At 40.0% G+C, this 19,349-nt stretch overlaps 2 protein-coding genes across 2 annotated transcripts; one reads left to right on the top strand and one right to left on the bottom strand.

Moving 5' to 3' along the window:
- The first annotated feature begins 6,727 nt into the window (after positions 1-6,727).
- Positions 6,728-8,128, top strand: LOC145071201 (late embryogenesis abundant protein D-34-like). Its single transcript, XM_079018125.1, has 3 exons — positions 6,728-7,253; positions 7,336-7,629; positions 7,734-8,128. Exons 1-3 carry the CDS (start codon positions 6,921-6,923, stop codon positions 7,893-7,895), a joined length of 789 nt encoding a protein of 262 aa, XP_078874251.1. The 5' UTR covers positions 6,728-6,920; the 3' UTR covers positions 7,896-8,128.
- A 273-nt stretch (positions 8,129-8,401) lies between these two features.
- On the bottom strand, positions 8,402-10,379 carry LOC145068787 (peroxygenase-like). The gene is made up of 6 exons (XM_079015783.1): positions 10,082-10,379; positions 9,841-9,990; positions 9,672-9,757; positions 9,095-9,189; positions 8,875-9,000; positions 8,402-8,706 (listed from the first exon to the last, which is right to left on the bottom strand). Exons 1-6 carry the CDS (start codon positions 10,185-10,187, stop codon positions 8,553-8,555), a joined length of 717 nt encoding a protein of 238 aa, XP_078871909.1. The 5' UTR covers positions 10,188-10,379; the 3' UTR covers positions 8,402-8,552.
- Between the last annotated feature and the right edge of the window lie 8,970 nt (positions 10,380-19,349).

Below are 19,349 nucleotides of genomic sequence, written 5' to 3'. Positions count from 1 at the left end.
GGTTCTTGATGCTAGTTGACTTTCACTAATTACATGCTATTTGGAATTAGTGACTTTGACTAAGGAAATTGCTATGAGCTTCTCTAGCCATTTCAACAATTAAGAAAAGTCTAGGTAATCTCAAGCTCCTTGGATTACTATAGCCAAATTAAGGATTTAAATCAAAGTATTGCACAATTGGATTCTAATGATATGTTCATCAAAAGTCAAAGTGAGGAAACTTTAAGTCAACCATCTCTCCCTTATTGATTTTACATCAAATCCTTATTTTTGTTGAAATTGTCTATTTAAATCATAGTTAATTCTAGTTTGTTTCAAGTATTTCAAAACACCAAAACCCCCCATTTTATTTTTATTGTTAATTTACAAGTATTCTTACAAAGAGATTTTTCATAGAGTTATAAATTGAACCAATCTCCGTGGATTCGATCCCTTTACCACTATACACTATTTTAGTGTGTAATATTTAGAGTTATTATTTGTGTTGGCCTCGACAACCACCAGGTGTCGATATGAAGTTACATTACACTGAGAGATTAAGGAGATATAAATCACCAGTGATAATGAGTGTAAGTTCTGTTTATGCTTATGTTTCTGTATTGACCATGACATCCCAAATGTTTTAAAATGAATAAAAATATTTTTTTTTCGGAAATGATTTGATAACGTATTTATCATGTTTTTCTGTGTAACGCCCGGGTTTCAGGGCTAAGCATTTTTGTCAATGTAATAGTCTAGGTCAACTCTTGTAACTCTTTTTGAAGAAATAAAGATGAAATATTTGAGTATTATGTGAATTATGTGTGTTTATGTGTTTATTATTTAATTATAAGTGTATAATTAATAAAGAATAAAAATAAGCGTCAAAATTAAAGTATGAGATAAGCTCGATGTCTCTACATAAAGTTGTAGAATATGTCTCAAGGTTTCCGTACATATAAAGAATGCCGAAATCCGAGTTATAACGAAGAAGTTATGACCCGTCGAAGTTTTACGGTAAAACCGGCACGACACCGGGAAGCGTAAATAGTGAATTTACGATAGAGTGAGATTTAGCCTTAGCGATCTAAACGAAAGTCGTAGAATATGTTAAAATAAGAACATCGATAAAAAGAACGCCCAAATCTGACTTCGTATGAAGAAGTTATGATTTTTCGAAGTTTCGGAATAGCAGTGTACAACCCGAAATTCGAATATTAGATCGAGCGATTTTTAGCCGACGCAACCTAAACGAGAATCGAAGATCTCGTTGAGAGTAGCATAACGAGAAAAAGATGGGCGAAAACGGATGTCGGATGAAGAAGTTATGAGGATTTAACGGACCAATCATGTCCCGGCCCGTTAATAATATAAAATTTAAAATCGAGCCAAAATTAGCCGACGAAGTCTAAACGAAAGTTGTAGAGTACGTTCCCACCTTCGCGTGGATATAAAGAACGTCAAAAACGGAGTTCGTATGAGAAAGTTACGAATTTTTAAAGTTGGAAAGTAAACTTGCGAAACTGATGCATGAAAGGATGACGTGGCCGAACTCCCAGCCGTCGGATGAAATCGCTTCGGATGGTGACACCTGGTGCGAGGGTTACGCCCAGCGTAGCGAGGATACGCCTAGCGTCCGAAGAACGCCCCGCGTCCGAGGCCAAGTACGCCCCGCGTACTTCGGTTCTTATCCGTCCGATGGAGTGCAAGACAGCTGGTCCGAGGCTGGCAATCTTATCCGAGGAGTACGCCCAGCGTACCCTCGGTACGCCCAGCGTAATGTCCGAAGCCAGACCCTATAAATTGAGGTGCGAGGCTGCCATTTCTCTTCACCCCAAAACCTCTTCTTTCTATCACTAGTTTCTCTCTCTAGCTCATCTAAACCCTCCTAAGCCCTAGGTAAAACCCTTAGCACCCTAGGGAAGCCCCGAGGCTCCCGGAGTCCTGAGAAAAAGGAGTTTTTCGGTTTCGAAACGTTGCTCCAATCAAGTCCCGGTTCTCGATAAAATTCGCTGTAAGTGTGCTACGCTTACGTAATTTTTAATATAGCTTTCAAATAATTATAGGAATGTTATTAGGTCCTTAAAATAATTATTTGGGCTATTATTATGATTTATATCAAGTATTATTAACGCTTAATAATACTCAGACTAATTAATTTGTCGCGGTTAGCGTTAAACTAAACCCTAGTGGTATCGATACTAGGTTTTATCGAAGGAATATCGTTTTGAGAGTATCGAAGCGCTGTCCGAGTGCTGAGTCACCACCTAATCAGGTGAGTGCATAGTTACTTTCAGCTTACACATAGATATGAAGTATTTTATAAATTACGTGCTATGTGTGCATATTATCTGATTACTTGCTATCTATGCTGGATGAACGTTGTTATACATGTTTTCAATGATTTAAACTGTATATGTATTTTATATCTACGAAAATGTTGGGGTAAAACATGGGTAGATGTAATAGGTGATGTGTGATAAAATGATGAGAGGCCTCGATGTTGATGTTGTTGTTTCTGTCATCTAGCGGAGTATGGATGACGACCACGGACTCTTCTAGACAGTCCAGTGGAACACTAGCAGGCTCGCAACCTGTAGGTGTTTGTGAACGATGTGTTCACCGGTGTACTCCATCCCCCACATGGTTGCCTTTAGGACATTTATTGCTGAGGAATCCCCTTAGTAGTAGTGTCCGTCCCGATGATGATCCTTAGGCTAGGTCCCTTATGATAGGTGTTTAGGGACGTAAAGTGAGGTGTTTAGGACATTTATTGTTGATTGATGAAATTAATAAACTTATTTATTGTGGGTTGAAAACCCTATGTGCTCACCAGGCTCCCAAGCCTGACCCACTCAGTTTTATGTATTACAGGTAGTGGCGCATGAGCATAGATGTGATGTTTTAGACGAGGGATTACGGATATAGGCCTGTAGATATGAAATAATGTAGTAAGGCTTATATTGTACTGTTTATGCTTTTGATCTGTACGAACATGACATCCCGAGTCTTTTAATGAAATACATTTCTATGGAAATGCTTTTAATAAATCTTTATCATATTTTGTTTTGGGACAAATTCCGCAACACTTTCATTTAAAATGTAACTCTGATTTTTAAACAAAGCATAAACAAACCGGTCTTTTCTGGCCGTGATTTTGGGGATGTCACATTCTGGGAACAAATTCTGCAACATTTTTATTAAAATAGGTACTCTGATTTTTATAAAGCATAAACAAAATCGGTCTTTTCTGGCCGTGAAAATGGGAATGTCATAGATTGTTACTTGGACATTGGGACATAAGAAAATATATGTTAAAAAGAACAAACATGTTTTGGTTTAAAAGAATAAAGAAAAGATGGCACCAACTCCTTTTAAATTCTTGCCATGGAAAAATTTAGCTCATTGCTTGTTACATAGATAAAAGCTAGGGTTTCTCACATAGGTCGATAGAGGCGTGTCAAGAGATAAGGTGAAAACAACATATAGTAAAAGTATATGTACAAAAGTATGTTGCTGGGAATTAAAAAAAGGGGAAATACATCTTTTCATGTGTGGGTTTTTAGGTTGAAGGGAGTGGTGCCACCTCTTAGGTTGGAGGGAGTGGTGCCACCGAAACCACACTCACTTTACCATTACATATACATCACGTCACTTTTTACCACACAAGTGTGGTTTCATGACACACCAAGGGAGTGAGATTATGGTAAAGAGAGAGAAAAGAAAAAAATGTGATTGGTTGAAAGAGAAGAGAGAGAGAAAAATAAAAGAGGAGAAAGAGAGAAAGTGCATCAAAAATCTACCGCACTGTGGCCTAAACCACACCAAATCGCAATCAGGGGACGGTGTTCCCCTGCCTATGTGGCAAAAGGTACGATAAAGACCGCACCCACTCTCCACGGCCTTACAATATATAATACTAAATGAAAGAAACATGATATCAAATAATATTATATATTTTCTACTGCTTTGAAATGGATGTATGAGTTCTGAAAAAAGAAAGCATGATGTGACAAAAAAGAAGAAAGGACCATCTTTCTTTTTACATATCAACCTTGTACTATTTCTTCTCTTATCCTATGTTGTTTGCTACAAAGAATATTCATCCGTTCCTTGACTATAGTCTTGATTATATTATGGAGAGGCTGATGAATGAACATGGTAGCCAGTAATTTGCAACTAAATTGAATTAACCATGTAAAATGTTGAAAAAATCATAAATGTTTGAAGACAGTTAAAAGTGCTTCGAATTTAGCTTAAAGGGAATGTTGGATATATAGAGTATAAACTAAACATAGATTAATTTATAATTATTTGTTAGTTTTTATTGGAAAGACATACTACAAGAATAACCATTATCAGCGGCGACAACCACTATTAATGACGACAACCATCAACCTCGTTGGATATCGCCGCTAATAGTCTTCAACCCCGATCCGTGTGAAAACTTGAGATTACACCTTATCTGTCGATTTTGTTGCAAATCCAACGACTTTGACCACCTTGTGTACAATACCAATAACAACGACAACAATAGAGATGACACTATCACCACTAATAGTCTAAATAGATGAAGCCAAAACCTCCTCTGGCACGTGTTGCCGCAATTAGTTTCCCCGTCACTGCTAATATACCTTTCTAATACGTTTGCGCCGTCGCTAAAGGTCTTCACGAATATACCCCATTTCGCTTTTTTCTTTCCTCTTTTGTTATGTGTGTTCCTCATCTCTACAGTAAAATTCACTCCACATAATTTTACCGTTGATTTTGTTATTCCCCCTTGAGCTCGTCGATTGAGTCAAAATTTTACCGCCAAAGCCCTAATCGATGACCTTTCATCAGCGTCGACGTCCCTAAACTTCTGCATGTGAGTTTTTTTTCTTATTTCTTCTCCGTTTTTTCTGCTTTTCTTTTCCTTTCCTCTTCTCCCCACTGAAAACTCGACTTCATCACCTTTTTATTTTTAATTTTGTATGTGGAATGTATATATTTTGTGTGTGCGTGTATATATATATATATATATATATATATATATATATATATGTGTGTGTGTGTGTGTGTGTGTGTGTGTTTTAAGTGTATTATCTAGCGGCGATAGGGTTTTAGCGGTGACAGGGTATTGGTGGCGACGAAGAGCAATAGCGGTGACGTATAGAGCATTTGTAGCGAGGCAAGACCGACTCTACTTTTTGTAAAACTAAATAAGGGCTTAAGGCCCCAATTTTAAAGCTTCTTCTATTAATTATATATGTCTATGTATATATATATATATATATATATATATATATATATACACACACACACACACACATATTTCTTGGGTTACAACGACAAGTTGGAGCTGGGCCTGTGGTAAAGGCGTTGGTTTATCAAATTAAGGGTCTTAGGTTCGAATCTATTTGTTTACCTTTCATTCATTCTATTTTGAAAGCTACTTAAACATATCTCACATCGTTCATGGATGAAACTCATCCAACTCTCATCTCTTATATAAGCTCGATCATCCTCTTGTTTCATATTAACTCTACCTTTGAGTCCCACATCGGTTAGGAGACCAAAACTTCAGCAAACTTTATGTTTATATAAGTGATTAGCTAAGATGCATTAACAAATAGTTTGAGGTTTGGTTTAAGTTATAAAACCGAAGGGTCCTAGTTTTTTGTTCGCTTAGAACCTCCAAATTGGTTGAGTCGCCCGTATAGCGAGACAACGACCATGACCTTTTTAACGGCGACATACCAGACTTTTAGCGACAATGTTTGTCGCCGCTATTACTCGTGTTTCTTGTAGTGTGAGTCTTCATAACAAGGGCGTTCGAGTCAGCTTATGCGTATACGACTAATCCCTCATATAAATATGAGATTATGTCTCATGACCTGCGGTCATCACAAACAAATCTTCTTGGACATAGAAACACACGGCCAACCGAATTAGAACCTGGACATACAATATATCATCCATATCCTCAAAGCGTTTCACGAGTAAGCCACTCCTCAAATATGAAAATATAATAGTTACTTTTTTATCGATTGATATATATATATATATATATATATATATATATATATATATATATATATATATATATATATATTTTCTCACTAGTTATGAGACCCATGTATTACATGAGTTAATTTTAAAAAACAAATTAAATATAAATGTCAAAATATCTGAGAACTTTGAATTTATAAGAAAATAAGAAAAAATAATGATTTATTATAATGTAAATGTTTTGTATCTTTTAAATTAAAACAAAAAAAACTATTGAGCTTTAATTTTAGGACTTTTGAAATTAAAATGTAAGTTTATTAGTGAAATAAATATCTATCTATTGCTATATTTATTCAAATTATTACATTAAAATATTATATAAAATTTAATTAAATAGAAAAATACTCATAAAATGATATGTAGAAAAAAAAATATATAATTCAAAATAACCATAAAATGAAATTTAACAAATTAAATAAGAATATGACAAATTACAAAAGAAAAATAAAAAAAAATAAAAAAAACCCTATTATTTATTTAGAATATTTTGGTCTACAAAATCACAATCGTCCCTTACATTTTTCTTCTCGTAAATTATTTCATCTTGAGTTTCGGTCGACAGATATTTATTCAAACCGAATTAGATTATCAAACAGAATATTTGAGTTTCGTGTCACCATTTTTTAATAATAAAATAATAAAAAGATACGTTTTTTTTTTATTTGTTTCGAACCCCCTTTAAAATGCCACCCGTGCTAAAAACAAATGAGTATTTGCGTTTGGTGGCACCCTTGTTTATCGAGCTGCCACGCTCACCTTCTTCGTACAACACGTGTCTCCTGGTCCACTTTATACGCGTCTACCGAAGACCCTATTGACGCCAGCGTATATAAACACCGGCGACCAACAGTGGTGGAGCAACTCGGAGACACAGATTGGTAACCGCGAAGATGAGTCAGGATCAACCAGAACGACCTCAGGAAGTGCAAAGGCAGCAAAAAGAACCTATAAAATATGGGGATGTATTTCAAGTTTCCGGCAAACTAGCTGACAAACCGGTGGCGCCACAAGATGCCGCCATGATGCAAGCAGCTGAGACGACGGTATTTGGACAAACCCAGAAGGGTGGAACCGCCGCCGCCATGCAGGCTGCGGCTACAATCAACGAGAGAGCAGGGTTGGTCAGTCATGATGATCTCACCGTCACCGGTGATCAAGGAGTTGCTGTTACAGCCACCGAGGTTCCCGGTGCCCGTGTTGTCACTGAAACAATTGCGGGAGAGGTCTGGATCTCACTTGATTGAAAATATTATTATATCTGACGTCGTTGTGAACTTATGAGTCCGTTTGTCAATTTTCCGGCAGGTGGTGCGGCGGTATGTGAAGGCAACACCGATACTCCAGCAGGAAGGTGGGGTTGGAGATTTGCATCAGCAAGGTTTTATTACGATCGGAGAAGCACTTGAAGCTGCATCAAGGACAACCGGGAACAAACCGGTGGAGCGGAGTGATGCTGCGGCAATTCAAGCGGCGGAAGTGAGGGCTACTGGCAGCAACCTGGTGATCCCCGGCGGACTTGCAGCTCAAGCTCAATCAGCTGCCACTTTGAACGCATCAACTCGCGAAGAAGATAAAGTCAGACTTAGCGAAGTTCTTACAGTAAGTATTCTTGCACAAAAAATATGAAATTAGTTAATCTTGTTTTTGATTCGTCATCTATATATATTTAATTATTACGTCGGGAAACTATACTTAATAAACAGGATGCAACGGTGAAGCTACCGGCGGATAAAGTGGCTACGAGGGAAGATGCGGAGGGTGTGTTGAGTGCAGAGAGGAGGAACAACCCTAATTTAACAGCGCATCCCACCGGAGTAGCTGCTGCCATTGCAGCTGCTGCTAATCTGAACGAGACAGTGGTGTGAGACGAGGAGGTTTGCATAGTTGCAGTAATAAATTACCATGTTTTTTGTATATAGTTGTAGTGTTAAACGAATCTCATGACTAAAAGTAATTTTGTTTGTATTTGTTTATAAATATTTTGACGCTTTTATTACCAATGCACGTCGTAATGAGATCATGAACTATGGCCTACTGAAATAGAAAGGATTGAATGATTGTAACACTTGACAATTCTAATATTTAATTTCAGTCGCCATCATATATCTCTAAAGTTGTCCCTAGCTAGGCAGGATTTTTTTTAATTTTTATGTCGACGTTTTAAAAAATTCTTGATGTTCTACGTTTGCGGCCGTATTAAATTTGTTTGTCTTGCTTGCGCATTAATTAAGATTTTGATAGTGGAATCAGTTTTAATTTTTTTTTTTTTTTAAATTGTTAGCAGCAATCGACCTCGAACCAATCGAGTAGTGTTAACCCTTTTAATTAGACGACGACAATAAATAAAAAAAACGATTTTCTAATGCTCATGGCTCAAAATGTCATTAATTAACCCATAAACCTATTAAAATAACATCTAATTAATCTAATGTCCAAAGGAATCGTACTATGAGTATCTTGCGAATACAAAAGTTAGTAACATAGTTCGCTAGGTCGATGCCCATACATATAATTAATAACGATCATCCCATCTTACTTGGATCGCTCTTTTGCTTCTTGGCACAATGCTCGAACAAACTTCCATCGAAGCAACGCCTTACTGAATCTTTTGATAGGAAGCCCTCTGAGTCCTTTGCAAGCACATAAAGAGCTCCCCATTCCAACTTGCTTGCAGTCCTATATATACATCGTTACAAAACATGCATGTCGTTACTACTAATAGATCTTCCACATAATCAAGGACAAAGTCACAAAGACTACTAGATCTCAAATAATGTTTCGTCTTTGCCCTCCTCATTATCGCTATTGATGAAAATAACCCTAAAAGTGATCACTAAAAATTACCAGCCAAAGAAATCAAAGGCGTTGCGAGTGGCATCAGTCATATGCCAAAGCTCCTTGAATGTGAGTTTATTAGGAACTGTGCGAGCGTATTTGCTGAAAATGTTCTCAAGATTGGCTGGAATAAACCTGCATGCCACAGCAATAATCACAAACGAAATTAATTAATTAATTAGAATTGAATGCCTACCAAGACCAATTAAGACCAACTTAATTTCCTAACCTTCCTTCGGTGTCATAAGTCGCGGAATCACTTCCATGCTTCGCCCTGTGTATGTTTTCTATGTAAATGGGGAAGAAAGGTGATGGCAACCAAGTCTACCACAACATCCACATGTACACAATTAATCCAATTAGAACACAGCAATGCAAAATCGTCGCTTAAAATTAATCACCATATATGTTCATAAGACCTACTTGTTCTTGTCAAGAAATTAATAGTTTGATATCAGAAAACGCTCATCAAAAAAGTACAATTTTAGGCCACAAGGTTCGATTAGTGGTCGATTAATGGGTGATCAATTTAAGGGTCTTGTAAGTATATACAGTACTCATTACTGAAACAGAAAGTTTGACATTTTTGAGGTCAAAAGAGCGCGTTCCCAATTTTAGAACTGTAGTGGATTTTGTCAGAGTTTTGAACTTTTCTCATACTGAAATGGAACATCATATCATTTTCCACCTATAATAAGTTCTTGGGATCATTGTATCATATAGTCTACGTCAAAAGTGAACATGAAAAGTAAAGAAATTGACCCAAAAAGGTGAAATAGCACCAATTTTATGGATTAGCAACTTACAGGCAAAGTGACGTAACTCATAGCCATATGGATTAATACCATGAATAAAAATGAAGCGAGCGCGTTGAATCCAAGGTCTCGACACCCTGTATAATTTAAAAACTCGTGTTAATTATGAGATCATGTAAAGTGATCATATACAGCTGAACAGATCATATATAAAGCTTGCCTTTAAAAGTCTCCCATGGAAAGATGATCCCGTTGTTATCTTGGTCAAAGAACGCTACGTGTTGCTGAAGAACAGACATGTTGTTATGTTTGTGTCCCGATGTTCCATTCGGATGATCGGTATCAGGGGCAGTCACTGCTCGTGCCATGTCTGAAAGTACCCAAAACATAAAAAAAAAGTCACATCCCAAAATATTTTCAAGATATCGATTATTTTTTCACACATGCAGTAACATACATACATGGCTTAGGGAGGTTGTTGTCGAGGTCTGACCGAATCTTTCTCTCGGAGGTAACCGGAGCCTTATCAGCTACTGTCAACATTGTATCTGCAGCCTTATCTTCCATACCTAATCTTCGTTATTGCTACTGATTGGTCTTTTAGGTCTGGTCTGTGTAATGTTACTAGTGAAAATTGTGTTAGCGTCTGCAACTATGTGTTATGTGGACAAGAGAGAAAGGTGTTAGCATGAAGTCGAACGATCGGATCATGAGATTTGAAGATTTCACTTGGAAATGGCATGCCCTCTAACCCTATTCTTGTGCATATTTCCTTGGGACACTTGTTCTATTCTTTTACATTCCATTTATAGCCATAGTCATTCTTAGTTCGACTCATTTGTTTGTGATTGAGACCACAATTTGAGTTATATCAAATTAATTATATAAATAAAGAGAAAATTTTAATAGTTAAAAAGAAGGTCTGTAGGATTGCAATTTCTCTAAAGTATATTGTTAATGCGGATAATTTTTTTAAAGGGAGTATTTTATAGTTTCTAGCTTTTAATTTTTAATAAAAAAAACTCGAACTAAAAAAAAAGAGTTTCGTTTGGACGTACGAATGTTGAACTTTTAGTTTAATCAAAATGATTCAAATCTAAAAGCTATTTAATATAATCTTTAAGAAAAAGCTATTGAGTTTTTTAATCAATCTACATAATTGCTCTTAAAAACATATTTATATATTTATCTGTAACGTCCCAAAAATATTGAATATAAATTTATTTTAAATAAATCAAAATCATTCATTCATTGTTACAAAGACGACCAAAATAAAAGTATTCTCAAAACATCAATAATAAAATCGTAAACAATTATTGCAGAATAAATCTCCAGGGATGCAGTGCAATCAAGCCATACTCTTCATTTTGAAAGAAGAAGTACCTGAAAACATTTTAAACATAAACCGTAAACACAAAGTTTAGTGAGTTCCCCTAAAATACCACATACCATATAAATGGGCCCACCCACCATATAACTAAATGAGCCTAGCCCAACATACATAATGACCCTAGTCCAACATACATGACAATGAGCCCAGCCCAACATGTATAATAATGGGTCCAACCCACCGAACATAATAACATGCTCATCCCATTATACAAATGGTCCCATCCCAATATACATGTAACATCCCGGAATATCCAGAGTAAAGTTGAAGGGCTAAAAGAGTAAATTGGGAAAGGGGAACTCGGCGAGTCCATGGGTGGACTCGGCGAGTCCATGGGTGGACTCGGCGAGTAGGGTCGCGACTTTGGTCGCGTGTTAAGTGGACGACTCGGCGAGTCAGCGGATGGACTCGGCGAGTAGGCGCTGAGTGGAGAAAACCCTAAATCTGGAGGATGAGCCCTATATAAAGAACATCATATCTTCTCCCCAGCCTCCTTATCATTCCTTGAGTTCCAGAAGCCCTAAATTCGTGAGGAGACCCCATTGTTGAGTGAATTAGAGCTTGGAGAAGGATATTTGGTGCTTTAAGCTTGAAGATTGGAGGCTTGTATTAGGAAGCTTAAGGGGGATCAGGAATCTACAGTTGGTTGGGCTCATTCTAAGGATAAGGAACCATTTCCTTAAGCTATTTCTTCATGGGTTCATGTGTGGTGGTTGATATGACATCTAAATTGAGATAGAAGCTTGGATCTGAGGATGCTACTTCAGATCTAAGCTTGGGATGGTATTGTATGTCATAAAGTCCCTGTTTATGAGTGATTGAAGGAGCTATCTTGTCCCAAACCCTAACCCTAGAGTGAAAATGCCTAGATCTCCTTGGATTCACGTAAAGTTTGCCACTTTACGTGATGGATGGCCTTATGAAGGGTAGATCTATGGTTTGGATCATCTGCATGGCTTGGAAAGCCTCGGTATGGATTCAGACCCGGTGGTACTCGGCGAGTCACATGGGTAGACTCAGCGAGTTGCTTGAAGATAGGCTGGAACTCGGCGAGTTGGAAGAACAACTCGGCGAGTTGGATGAAGATGGCCTGGAACTCGGCGAGTTGGAAGAACCACTCGGCGAGTAAGTTGAAGATAGCCTTAGACTCGACGAGTCTGTTCTTGGACTTGGCGAGTCTTGTCGAAGAGTCCCAATCTTTTCTGGTTGAGCCGTGAATCGGTGAGTCAAGGGGTGACTCAGTGAGTTGTGTGCGAGTGGACTCAGAGTTTTTGAACTCGGCGAGTCTCGGGGTGACTCGGCGAGATGGGTCGCGGATTGAAGGAAATGCTGAGCATGGGGACTCGGCGAGTCATCGGGTTGACTCGGCGAGTAGAGTCAGTCAGGGGTTAACTTTGACTTTGACCAAGGGTTGACCAGTGATTTCCAAGGGCATTTTGGTAATTGTTGGATATTGTTTTGAGTTCAGTGCTTTGGTGTTGTTCAGTGGAGGAGTTCGTGTCGGAGTTTGTAGCAGCGGGATCTTATCTTTTCAGTCGGCAGTTTCGAGGTGAGTTATCCTCACTATATCAACAGGGTCTAAGGCACCAAGGACGGCCCTTTATCGGATTGAGATTCGGGTATCTGTTGTAGGTTATTGCTTTGATATGTTGCATCCTGGTAGCTAGGATGGTATATGTTAGAGACCTGGTTGAGATCGGTATCCTGAGATGTAGGGTGATACTATGCTAGTGACTAGGGATGTCAAAAAGTCCCGTGGGGGCCCCGTCCCGTATGGGGGCATTTGTTGAAAAAAATCGGGGACGGGGGCGGGGGCGGGGGCAAGGTTAACCCCCATTTTGGTTTCGGGGGTGGGGGCGGGGGTTGGTAGTCCCGTCCCGAAACCCCCGTGGGGGCCCCGTTAATAAATTATATAAATTGACATATATTAATTATATAAATATAATAAACAATAAAATGATTTTTACATACAAAAATTCTACAAAAAAACATGTTTTTAGTTGTTTGTAACATGTAAAGTTATGTTATAAATATATATTTGTTACCCAAAAAATAGTTTCTTTTAGCCCAAACAAAAAATTCTTTTAGCCCAAATAAGGTAGCCCAAAATTAATCGGGGGCGGGGAAACGGGGGCGGGGGCGGGGGTCAGAAGGGGAATTCGGGGGCGGGGGCGGGGGTGGAAAGGATGGAGATTCCGGGGGCGGGGGCGGGGGCGGGGGAACAGGAAAAATTTGGGGGCGGGGGCGGGGGATCCAATCCCCGTCCCGTTTGCCCCCGTTGACATCCCTACTAGTGACCGGTTAGGTCGGTATCCTAGTTAGGATGATGATATGTTATGTGATCTGTTAATCGGTTTGTTGACTGTGAATTGTTATATGATTGTATGTTTATGTGCAGATGGTTGTTTGGACTGGAGTTGGGTTGAGGCGGGTCCTGCTTTGTGCTGTAGGCCAAGATACCCAGGGCGGACCGGTTGTCCCGAAGGCCCAGCGAGCGGTCCGGATAGGCTGTAGGCCCCAAGAGGGCGGACCAGACGTGCCGAGGCTCGTAGAGTGGACCAGGCCGACTGAAGGCACGGTGCGGGCAGACCAGTCATACTGTAGACTCAGAGAGTGGACCAGGTGGATTGAAGGCCCGGTGCGGGCGGACCAATCACACTGCAGACTCGATGTATGTGGCTAGATTCGGAGAGTGGACCAGGTGGATTGAAGGCCCGGTGCGGGCGGACCAATCACACTGCAGACTCGAGGTATATGGCTAGACTCGGAGGGTGGACCAGGTGGACTGTTGGCCGGTGCGGCGGACCAGTCACACAGTAGACCCGAAGTGCATGGCTGTTCTGTGATCGGATATGATATGGCATGTTATGCGTGTATGGTATATGTGGTTGGTATTTTGGGGATATCTCACTAAGCTTTCGGGCTTACAGTTGTGGTTTTATGTTTTTCAGGTTCTTCAGGAGACCGTGGCAAGGCAAAGGCGTGATCGTACCGCTCCTCATGTTTATATTGTGATGAGATTCTGGGAATACTTCAATTTAATTGTATTGAAAACCTTTTTGTAATAACTTTAATGGAATCGGGTTGCTTTTGAAAAATTTAAATTGGTTGGAATTTTTCGGTCGTTACAATACACATGCAAGAGTCACAAAGACAACTAGCACAATCCAATTGGTTGGGGTTTTGGGGCTTTTTAAAACGGCCCTTTTACTAGTAAAAGTGTTTACAAAACCATTGTTTCCAAAAATATTTTTTAAAATCAGAGTCTCCCAAGATCAACAACATAAAAATCCAGGATGTGTACGGTCACGCCTTCGCCTTCCTGCGATCGTCAGAAGTACCTGAAACAATAAACTAAATCGTAAGCCAAAACTTAGTGAGTTTCCCATAAAGTACCACCACATAAAACATATCAAACAACAGCATGCATACATGAGCCTTTAGCCTGACTGGACCACCTCGTAGGGCCTATAGCCTATTTGGACCGCTCCTGTAACACCCAAGATTTTGAAAGCCAAGAAAGTAAAGGAAACCCTAAATTTAAGAGGGACTCGGCGAGTCCAAGGAAGGACTTGGCGAGTCGGAGCGGGATCCGGGTCGAGGAGTAAGTGACCAACTCGGCGAGTCGGCCAAGTGGACTCGGCAAGTCTGGTCTGTGCGAGGAAAACCCTAAATCCGGGGCTTGGAGCCTATTTAAACGTCTCAATCTTCTTCCTAGGGCTCCTTTACTGTCTCTCACACCCAGAACGCCGCACCCTAAGCCCCCATCGTGATGATTCATGCTTTTGGCCATTTTTGAGTGATTTAGAAGAAGAAGAAGAAGAAGTGGGAATCTTTGAAGCATCAAGGAGTGGCTTTGGATCTGAAGTTTGGGGAACATTTCAGAGCATTTGAAGGTATCAATTCGTTTCCCTCCTTTAGATCTTCTTTGGTTATGAGTTTTGGGGCTTTTAAGCCATGCCTAAGATCAATCTTGAGCTTGAGGTCCAGATCTGAGGTTGCTACCTCAGATCCATGCTTGTTTTGGTTTAGAATCCTGTAAAGTATCAGCCATTGGGTGGATTTTGGAGCCTCTTGGTCTTAAACCCTAGTTATTGGTGCATTTTGCCTAGATCTCCCTCTCTACACGTAAAGTTTGCAACTTTACGTGGGGAATAGGCTTGGGAAGGGTAGATCTACAGTTTGGAGTTCATGCATGACTCGGAAGTCCTCTGCATGTAAGTGGATCTTAATGGACTCGGCGAGTCCTTCGAGTGGACTCGGCGAGTAGCTTGAAGATGAGGAGGAACTCGATGAGTGGGATGAACAGCTCGTCGAGTCGGATGAAGATGAGCATGAACAACTCGGCGAGTTGGATGAAGATTGCCGTGTGCTCGGCGAGTCTGTTCTTAGACTCGGCGAGTCAGGTCGCGTGGTCCCAAACCTTCGAGTTAAGTCTCGAGTCAGCGAGTCGAGCCAGGACTCAGTGAGTTGGACAGGACAGGAATCGGGAATCAGTAGACTCGGCGAGTCAGGGGCTGACTCGGCGAGTAGAGTCGCGAGTGGAAGGACTCTGGACTTATGAACTCGGCGAGTCAGTAGGGTGACTCGACGAGTAGGGTTGACCTAGAAGGTTGACTCTGACCATGACTTTGACTTTGACCAGAGTTGACTTGGTTGACCTTTGAAGGTCAGTTAGACTGAGTGTTATGTTGATATTGGTAGCTCGGGGAGCTAGTGGAGCAGCAGTTCGGAGTCAGTGGTCGGGTAGCGGTCAAAGGGGTTAGCAACAGCAGTTCAGCAACATCAGGTGAGTTTCCCTTTGTATGAATGGGTCTACGGCCACAATGTCGGCCCATGTAGTTATGAGTAGAAGACCCGGGGGTTAGCCCTAGGCACAGTATGCTAGTATGATATTCGGACGAGGTCCAATGATAGAGGGCGGGTGCCCAAGGAGCGGTTTATGTGATAGTTTATACTTGTTGTCTGTGTGATGCTTGTATGTGCCTGGTAGGGAGGTGAGTGTGGGCAAGGTCCCATATCTCACCAATAGCAGAGTGTGGATGGTGTTCCACATCTCAGTAGCAGCAGAGCAGGGGCGAGGCCCAAGTTAGGAAAGGAGTGAGGGTGGGCTGGGCCCGTATCTCAATATCTGCAGGAGTATGGACGAGGTTTCATGACTCATCAGTAGCAGGACACGGGCGGGGTCCAGAGATAGGCGAGGCCTTAGAGCAAGAGTTGTTAGTATATGTTTAGTTTATGTAATGTTATGTGATATGTTTATGTGCTATTATATGTTAGTGGGCGAGGCCCCGTGACAGGCGAGGCCTAAGTGAAACAGATCTGTATCTGAGCGGGGCTCGAAGCCAGGCGGAGCCGTTGTAGCGGGCGAGGCCCGAAGTAGAGGGCGAGGCCCAGGATAGCAGGCGTGGCCCAGTATGTGAAGTATATGGTTTTGCATGGTATGTGGTAAGGTAGGGAACTCACTAAGCTTCGTGCTTACGGTTTTCAGTTTTGTTTTCAGGTACTTCCGGTAGTGGAGGGAGGAGCTCGGGGTGATCGCATGGCACACACCATAGATTAGTCAGTCTGGGAATGTTTACTCTGATAATAAACATGTGTTTTGAAAACTTATACTCAGATTATGTTTTGGAATGATGTCTTTGGTTAAAGTAATGTTTTATTAAAAAGAAATTTTTGGTCTTAAATTTTGGGATGTTTCAGCTCCCGAGCCTTCGACATGACTGGACTGCTTCGCAGGTCCTACAGCCTATCCGAACCGCTTGTCGGGCCTTCGGCCTGACTGGACCACCTCGCAGGGCCTACAGCCTATCCGAGCCGCCCTGTGTATATTGGCCTTCAGCACAAAGCAGGACCGCCTCAACCCAAACCATAACATGTTGACATACACATAACATATAACATATAACCAGGCAACATACAAACAACCAGATCTATAGATCACTACCGCATGCTAACATCCTATATATTAGGATACCGATATAAAAAAATCTTTACATCATAATAACATACTATCATATAACAGGATATCCAATCCAATGGGTCAGCCTTGGTGCCTTCGACCCACAAGTATAATAAGGAAAACTCACCTCTCAATCTGAACAATAGCTGATAAGGTCCCGACTGCGAATCTCAACTCTGATCGACACCTATCCATCCAAATAAACAATTCTCAAACACAATCCAAGTCAACTCAAGGCGTGTACATGGGGCGTACTCGAGCATTGGCCACCGTCAGGGAAGTTGACCACGTACGCGTTGTGTACTCAAATTATGCAGGGGGTACACCCAGTCTTCCCAAAAACACATTAAGAGTTTAATGTGTTAAGATCTCGCGTCCAACTTCCAAATCTAAGGCTAAAATACCATAAAGAGTCATAAAGTTTCCAACTTTATGACTTTGCATGTCCATTAAGTGCCTAATACTCTAAAGTACAACATCTTAATGCATTAAGACCCTCTAAAGAATGCATGGAGCAAACCTAACCAACAAAACTACATTTTTATGACTCAAGACCCTCCTTAAGGTTTGAAAGGACGACTTATAGGGTCAAGAACATGCCATACTCAAGAATCGCCACTTTGGGACCAAAAAGTGTCTCAAAAGAGAAAAAGTCTAGATCTACAAGATGGAGTGATCAAGATGCTAACTTTTTACCTTCTGGAGGTTGCTATCAAGGAAGAAATCACAGATCCAAGGTGATGGGTTTTGAGCATTCTAACACTTCCTAAGTGTACATGAAACCCTAATAAACCTTGGATCTATGTTTGTCTAAGGTACATGCAAAATATTATTTTCCAAGGTTTATAACCTATCTAGCATGGCATGGGGTACTTTTAACATAAAAGAACTAGATGAATTACATACCTTTTGTTGATTGTTGATTCCTTGGAGTTTGAGAGCCAAACACCAATAATGTGAATGCCTCAAGTGGAAATCACAAATCACCACAAACTTGGAAAATATATGAGAGAGTATACTAACTCTTAGAATTCGGCCACACCTTACACACACACTAGGGTTTTATTTCATGCAACATAAGCTTGTTTATATAGTGTGCATGGTTAGGGTGAAACCCTAATAACCCATGTCTTTTCCTTTCCAAGGATCCATGGGTTAAAAGCTCCATGGATCATCCATGGACTTCCATATAAGCTTAGCCCATTAACAAATGAGTATTAGCCCACACCATATAAATATAATAGCCCATGATTTAATTAGTCTTCCTTTTAATCACTAAATTAATTCATAATTAATTCAAGATTAAAACTAATTAAATATTATGACTTTATATTAATATATTATAACTTATAATATATTAATAAATCGTAAGTATACAATTCTCATAAAATTATCCATAAATAGTTTGGGTGAAGTGCAACCCAAATGGACCATGCCGGGTCGGGTCAAGTATATACCAAATAAGTTATGGACTTAGACACCTTATCCAACAGACTCCCACTTGGATAAGTCTAATAACTGTATTTGCGTATGTTACTTCAGGAACCAACCAGCTATCGTAGCTCTCTAAAACTCTGTTGAACTATGAAGCGCCATTTTAGATAAGTGATCATATAATCCTCTGTTCTCATGATATTAGCCGGACAAATACATGGAACAACGTCGTACTTATTGTCTGGCAGTTATTTCTCGATTTCCGATTTGTTTGACAAAGAACTTAACTGAACACATCAATTTAGTTCTGATCGGGCCCGGTACATGGGTCAAAACAAAATCATCGAGGGGCCCAGATATCGCTTCTATTTCTAGAAGGAACAGATAAACTTCGAATCATATGCTTGTTCTACTACTCGCTGAATTGTACACAAAGGCACGTTTTATAACATCAAGTTACTGATGCGTTTACGTGCAATCAATGCACAACCAACTCATAGGTAACAAATCATATCTCTAGGTTTGAAGACTTATATGACATTACCGTCTCACGATCACTCGAGATAAATTCCATGAAGTGATGCAAGTGAGCGCGGGTTAATTCCAATACTCATAACTTATGAGCCCTCATGAATGTTGTAGCAACCATTGCTATGTCTAAACACATTTAGCCATCTACAACCTCGATTCATGACAGTCTTAATTCATACCTACTTCCAACATATGAACGACTGTGGAGTGTTTAAATAACTTAGTCATTCGGAAAGAATAACTTAGCTATTCTGGAAGTCAAAACATGCAAAGTGAAACACAATAATAATCGAATCCAATATGGTCTCAGAACCCTTTTGAATATAAATAAAACCACCTTTTATTTATCACCATATTGATTACACATTACTCATTGTATAATGTTTCAAATAATCAACTTAATACTTGAATA

This window comes from Lactuca serriola, chromosome 8 (genome assembly GCF_051521515.1).
Source record: "Lactuca serriola cultivar US96UC23 chromosome 8, Lser_US96UC23_V15, whole genome shotgun sequence".
Lineage (NCBI taxonomy): Eukaryota > Viridiplantae > Streptophyta > Magnoliopsida > Asterales > Asteraceae > Lactuca > Lactuca serriola.
This window is presented reverse-complemented; position numbering and strand designations above follow the sequence as displayed.

Bases quoted from the DNA above. Each gene is read 5' to 3' on its own strand.
- LOC145068787 (XM_079015783.1), bottom strand. From the start codon at position 10,187: ATGGAAGATAAGGCTGCAGATACAATGTTGACAGTAGCTGATAAGGCT. The intron at 9,991-10,081 runs GTATGTATGTTA...GGGTACTTTCAG, and splicing joins CAACAACCTCCCTAAGCCAT to ACATGGCACGAGCAGTGACT. The intron at 8,707-8,874 runs GTAATTTTTAGT...ATGTATATATAG, and splicing joins GCCTTTGATTTCTTTGGCTG to GACTGCAAGCAAGTTGGAAT.
- LOC145071201 (XM_079018125.1), top strand. From the start codon at position 6,921: ATGAGTCAGGATCAACCAGAACGACCTCAGGAAGTGCAAAGGCAGCAA. The intron at 7,254-7,335 runs GTCTGGATCTCA...ATTTTCCGGCAG, and splicing joins CTGAAACAATTGCGGGAGAG to GTGGTGCGGCGGTATGTGAA. The intron at 7,630-7,733 runs GTAAGTATTCTT...CTTAATAAACAG, and splicing joins GACTTAGCGAAGTTCTTACA to GATGCAACGGTGAAGCTACC.